Genomic DNA, 6816 nt, shown 5'->3' on the forward strand with positions numbered 1-6816 from the left:
GAAGGCGAATGGTATGTTGGCCTTCGTAGCGAGAGGGTTCGAGTACAGGAGCAAGGATGTCTTGCTGCAGTTGTACAGGGCCTTGGTAAGACCACACCTTGAATATTGTCTGCAGTTTTGGTCACCTTATCTGAGGAAGGATGTTCTTGCCATGGAGGGAGTGCAGCGAAGATTCACCAGGCTGATACCTGGGATGGCAGGAATGACGTATGAGGAGAGATTGGGTCGATTGGGCTTATACTCGCTGGAGTTTAGAAGAATGAGAGGGGATCTCATTGAAACTTATAAAATTCTAACAGGACTGAACAGACTAGACACAGGAAGGATGTTCCTGATGGTCGGGGAGTCCAGAACCAGGGGTCACAATCTAAAGATAAGGGGTAAGCCATTTCACAGAATCACAGAAACCCCACAGTGCAGATAGAGGCCATTTCGGCCCATCGAGCCTGCACCGACACATATCCCACCCGATCGCCGTAACCCCTACATCAACACACATCCCACCCGATCCCCGTAACCCCACGTATTTAATCCCCCTAACACTAAGGGTCAATTTATCATAGCCAATCAACCTAACCCGCACATCTTTGGACTGTGGGAGGAAACCGGAGCACCCGGAGGAAACCCACGCAAACACGGGGAGAATGTGCAAACTCCACACAGACAGTCACCCGAGGCCGGATTCGAACCCGGGTCCCTGGCGCTGTGAGGCAACAGTGCTAACCACTATGCCACCGTGCCGACAGAGATGAGGAATTTCTTCACCCAGAGAGTGGTGAACCTGTGGAATTCTCTACCACAGAAGGCAGTAGAGGCCAATTCATTAAATATATTCAAGAAGGAGTTAGATATATTTCTTAAGACTAAAGGGATCAAGTGATATGGGGAGAAAGCAGGGACAGGGTACTGAGTTTGGATGATCAGCCATGATCGCACTGAATGGCGGAGCAGGCTCGAGGGGCCGAATGGCCTACTCCTGCTCCTATCTTCTATGTTTTTATGTTTCTATGTTTCAATGGCATTACCATCGCCGAATCCCCCACCATCAACATCCTGGTGGTCACCATTGACCAGAAACTTAACTGGACCAGCCACATAAATACTGTGGCAACAAGAGCAGGTCAGAGGCTGGGTACTCTGCGGCGAGTGGCTCACCTCCTGACTCCCCAAAGCCTTTCCACCATCTGCAAGGCACAAGTCAGGAGTGTGATGGAATACTCTCCACTTGCCTGGATGAGTGCAGCTCCAACAACACTCGAGAAGCTCGACACCATCCGGGACAAAGCAGCCCGCTTGATGGGCACCCCATCCACCACCTTAAGCATTCACTCCCTCCACGTGTCTCTCGCCACCCACCAGCCCCCCCACCCCCCCCCGTCTCTCTCTCTCTTCGTGCCGCTCTCTTCCCGTGTCGCTCTGCGTCCAGTACCTGTAGGTTCCTCTCCGCACCAGCCGCCTGGGCCCAGTTCTCCGGCGATCTTCCGTCCCTATCGTGCAGCCTCAGGTCACCCCCCGCGTCCAGCAGCTTAGCGAGCAGGCCGGGGAGGCAGGCGAAGGCCGCGGCGTGTACGGGAGTACTGCCAGTAGAACAGCGGCTGGGGGGGGGAAACATAGGCACAGATCAGCTCAGCAAGGGCAATACCAGCAGACACCAACCCGACACCAGCAGACACTACCCCGACACCAGCAGACACCACCCCGACAACAGCAGACACAACCCTGACACCAGACACCACCCCGAAACCAGCAGACACCACCCCGACACCAGCAGACAGCACCCTGACACCAGCAGACAGTACCCCGACACCAGACACCACCCCGACACCAGACACCACCCCGACACCAGCAGACACCACCCGATACCAGCAGACACCACCCCGACACCAGCAGACAGCACCCCGACACCAGCAGACAGCACCCCGACACCAGACACCACCCCGACACCAGCAGACACCACCCCGACACCAGACACCACCCCGACACCAGCAGACACCACCCCGACACCAGCAGACACCACCCGATACCAGCAGACACCACCCCGACACCAGCAGACAGCACCCCGACACCAAGAGACAGCACCCCGACACCAGACACCACCCCGACACCAGCAGACACCACCCCGACACCAGCAGACACCACCCCGACACCAGACACCACCCCGACACCAGCAGACAGCACCCCAATACCGCAGACACCACCCCGACACCAGCAGACACCACCCCGACACCAGCAGACACCACCCCGACACCAGCAGACACCACCCCGACACTAGCAGACACCACCCCGACACCAGCAGACACCACCCTGATACCGCAGACACCACCCCGATACCGCAGACACCACCCCGACACCAGCAGACACCACCCCGACACCAGCAGACACCACCCCGACACCAGCAGACACCACCCCGACACCAGCAGACACCACCCCGACACCAGCCGACGCCACCCCGATAACAGCAGACACCACCCCGATAACAGCAGACACCAACCCGATAGCAGCAGACACCAACCCAACACCAGCAGACATCATCCCGACACCAGACCACCCAATACCAGCAGGCAGCACCCCGACACCAGCAGACATCATCCAGATACCAGACCACCCCAATACTAGCAGACACCACACCGATACCAGACCACCCCAATACCAGCAGACATCCTCCCAATACCAGCAAATATCACCAGCAGACATCATCTGATACCAAAGCAAATACCATCAGACACCACCCGGATACCAGCAGACATGTTCCCGATACCAGCAGACACCACCCCGATACCAGCAGACACCACACTGATACCAGCACACACCACCCCGATACCAGCAGGCACCACCCCGATACCAGCAGACACCACCAATACCAGCAGACACCTCCCCGATACCAGCAGACACCACCCCGATACAAGCAGACACCACCGATACCAGCAGACACCTCCCCGATACCAGCAGACACCACCCCGATAACAGCAGACACCACCCCGATACCAGCAGACACCACCCTAATACCAGCAGACACCACCCCGATACCAGCAGACACCACCCCGATACCAGCACGCACCACCCTGATACCAGCAGGCACCACCCCGATACCAGCAGACACCTCCCCGATACCAGCAGACACCACCCCGATACCAGCAGACACCACCGATACCAGCAGACACCTCCCCGATACCAGCAGACACCACCCCGATAACAGCAGACACCACCCCGATACCAGCAGACACCACCCCGATACCAGCAGACACCACCCCGATACCAGACCACCAAATAGCAACAGACACCACCCCAATACCAGCAGAGATTATCCCGATACTAGACCAACTAATACCAGCAGAGACCACCCCGATACCAGCAGACATCATCCCCATACCAGACCACCCAATATCAGCAGACACTATCCCGACACCACACCACCCCGACATCACTGGGTAAGGTCACCAATCCCAGCACAGGCCAGGGATTGAGTCTGGACCTTTCATGCTCTGTAGAGGTGAATAATGGAGAACTCACAGGTTCGGATTCGCTCCGTTCCGGAGCAGGAGATCGATGAGGCCCGTGTGTCCAAGTAAAGCAGCAGTGAAGAGAGGCGACTGTCCAGCGCTGTTCAGGACATCGGGATCGGCACCTGTAACACGACAACAGGGCGACCATTATCATCGAGATACACAGGGGGAAGGGCCGAGGCCCCACGGTGCAGGACACCAGGGGAAGGGCCCAGGCCCCACGGTGCAGGACACCAGGGGAAGGGCCCAGGCCCCATGGTGCAGGGACACCAGGGGAAAGGCCGAGGCCCCACGGTGCAGGACACCAGGGGAAGGGCCGAGGCTCCACGGTGCAGGGACACTGTAGGGGAAGGGCCGAGGCCCCACGGTGCAGGACACCAGGGGAAGGGCCGAGGCCCCACGGTGCAGGACACCAGGGGAAGGGCCGAGGCCCCACGGTGCAGAACACCAGGGGAAGGGCCGAGGCCCCACAGTGCAGGGACACCAGGGGAAGGGCCGAGGCCTCACAGTGCAGGGACACCTGGGGAAGGGCCGAGGCCTCACGGTGCAGGGACACCTGGGGAAGGGCTGAGGCCCCACGGTGCAGGGACACCTGGGAAAGGGGCGAGGCCCCACGGTGCAGAGGAAGGGCCGAGGCCCCACGGTGCAGAACACCAAGGGAAGGCCAGAGACGGGAAGAATTGAACTAAAGTCAACATAAATAAAAAGAAAAACCAAGGGTCCATCCCTTGACATCATCTTGGAGGCAGCCAGTCAGCCATCTTGTTTCGAGGTTCGTAGGTCACGCCAAGAGAAAGTGGCCTGGGGAACCATCAACTGTGTTGGTTTTTACCTTTCAACAACAATTTCTTCATCTTCCTGAGCTTCCCGTGGCGGGCGCAGCGATGTAACCGTGCGGAGGCCGCGTCCAGATCCTTGGCGGAGCCCAGTTGCGTGGGGCAGGCATCCGGGACCGACATCCTTCTCCTGCGTTCGGGATCGGGCTCGATTACCCTCCTCGCCGGGACTCCCGTTCCGCGACTCCGGGAGAGGTTCCTTGCCAGGCCCGTCACGAGATCCGGGAGGACGGAGGACGCGTCGCGGGACGGGTGAACCGAACGCGTCAAGAGTTCATTCCGTTGCTCCAACGCAATCGGCGCTTCCAATCAGCGTGCCACCATCTCGGATGCAGGACTGGCGAATGGGTGGATGGCAGGGGTATTAGCGGAGATCGTCCCCGCGCCGTCGCGAAGCGGGACGGCAATCGTTCTTCAACAGTCCTCCGCCTGGACGCTCAGGGAAAGACGGCGGCCCACGAGCCGGATCTCCGCCGCGAAGCTGCTCTTCAAGAGCGGTTTGACCAGGAGCGAGGTCCAGCGCCGTCCTTTCCGCTTCCGTCCCCGCGGACGCCGAACCGAAGGTGTCCAAGATTAGGAAAGCGGGAAGCTGTTAGCGGGAACGAGAATTGCCAAACGCAGAGAATGGGGTGCCGCCACCACCCACCACACACAGCCCAACACGACGCCTGGCTACCAACGTGAGCCGAGTATCAGCGTCACGCGGTCTCAAAGGGGCAAACGAGAGCGAAAGAACAAGGCGATCAGCTCTCAAAAAGTGGAGGAGGCGAGGAGACCAGGTCCTCACAACCAGGGAGAAGAACTAGCGGCCAAGGTTGGGCAGAGTTGGCCGGAGGCAGAGGGTGGCGAATGTTGTGCATGGGCAGGAGTCGACGGTACGACATGTCCTGGCCACCCCCGCAAAGCGTCGTAGTCTCTGGGAGTGGAAGAGAAAGCGAAAGACAGCGAGAGAAAGAGACGAACGAGGCTACTCCAGCCCAAGAGGCGCCATGGCCATGGCCAAGGTCAAAGTTGACCAGAATTTGGTCAAGTCAATAAAAGCCCCTATTTTGGGGTTTTTGTTTTAAGAGCGGGTCACTTTTCCTCATAAATGAGGATCAAACGCCTTCCCCATCCAGAAAAACACCCTCCCTGGGGCAAATATCCACCATTGTCTGGTGAATAATATTTGAATTCCCCGCCAAGCCGCCAACGGCTGCTTTTGGACCGGTGGCCGCTGCGGTGACGTCATTGGGCCCCGCCCTCCCTCACCAAAATTCCCCCTTTTGTTTATTTTATTTTATTTATTTTCTCCAGGCGGTGCAGCTTCGTGTCCTCCTTCTTGACGGAGCAAGGGTGGAAAAAAAATTTGATAAAATAAAAAGGTTTTTTTAAGTTGAAGGCCGAGCGCATGCGCACTACCGGGCGGAGGGCCGGCAACCATCCGGGGATTTGGCGGCCGGCAGCCGCGGCGGGAAAAAGCCGGGCGGTCCGCGGCGCATGCGCGCTGGCTGCTCAGCCACAGCAGGCCATTCAGCCCCTCAAATCCCTGCCCCACAGGAACAGGAGGAGGCCATTCAGCCCCACAGGGAACAGGAGGAGGCCATTCAGCCCCTCTAACCCCTGCCCCACAGGGAACAGGAGGAGGCCATTCAGCCCGTCTACCCCTGCCCCACAGGAAACAGGAGGAGGCCATTCAGCCCCTCTATCTACTGCGCCACAGGGAACAGGAGGAGGCCATTCAGCCCCACAGGGAACAGGAGCAGGCCATTCAGCCCCTCTAACACTGCCCCACAGGGAACAGCAGGAGGCCATTCAGCCCCTCTAACCCCTGCCCCACAGGGGACAGGAGGAGGCCATTCAGCCCCACAGGGAACAGGAGGAGGCCATTCAGCCCCTCTAACACTGCCCCACAGGGAACAGCAGGAGGCCATTCAGCCCCTCTAACCCCTGCCCCACAGGGAACAGGAGGAGGCCATTCAGCCCCACAGGGAACAGGAAGAGGCCATTGAGCCCCTCTACCCCTGCCTCACAAGGAACAGGAGGAGGCCATTCAGCCCCAGAGGAACAGGAGCAGCCATTCAGCCCCTCTAACCCTGCCTCACAGGGAACAGGAGGAGGCCATTCAGCCCCTCTAACCCTGCCCCACAGGGAACAGGAAGAAGCCATTCAGCCTCTCTAACCCTGCCCCACAGGGAACAGGAGGAGGCTGTTCAGCCCAACAGGGAACAGGAAGAGGCCATTCAACCCCTCTACCCCTGCCCCACAGGAACAGGAGGAGGCCATTCAGCCCCTCTACACCTGCCCCACAGGGAACAGGAGGAGGCCATTCAGCCCCTCTACCTCTGCCCCACAGGGAACAGGAGGAGGCCATTCAGCCCCTCTACCCCTGCCCCACAAGGAACAGGAGAAGGCCATTCAGCCCAACAGGAACAGGAGGAGGCCATTCAGCCCCTCTAACCCTGCCCCACAAGGAACAGGAGCAGGCCATTCAGCCC

The 6816-nt window shown here is 59.0% G+C and overlaps 1 protein-coding gene across 1 annotated transcript in view; it reads right to left on the reverse strand.

Annotated features, from left to right (window-relative positions):
- The window catches only part of LOC147094624 (inactive serine/threonine-protein kinase TEX14-like), a 66960-nt gene extending 61448 nt beyond the window's left edge, over positions 1-5512 (reverse strand). Inside the window, exons 1-3 of the mRNA XM_085974461.1 lie at positions 4336-5512; positions 3511-3625; positions 1430-1595 (exon numbers count right to left, since the gene is read on the reverse strand). Coding sequence (XP_085830587.1) covers positions 1430-1595; positions 3511-3625; positions 4336-4462 — 408 coding nt within the window. The 5' untranslated portion in view covers positions 4463-5512. The remainder of the gene's footprint in view (positions 1-1429; positions 1596-3510; positions 3626-4335) is intronic.
- Between the last annotated feature and the right edge of the window lie 1304 nt (positions 5513-6816).

Source organism: Somniosus microcephalus, unplaced genomic scaffold (assembly GCF_052327205.1).
Source record: "Somniosus microcephalus isolate GS21.2 unplaced genomic scaffold, FLI_Smic_1.0 unresolved_chr1, whole genome shotgun sequence".
Lineage (NCBI taxonomy): Eukaryota > Metazoa > Chordata > Chondrichthyes > Squaliformes > Somniosidae > Somniosus > Somniosus microcephalus.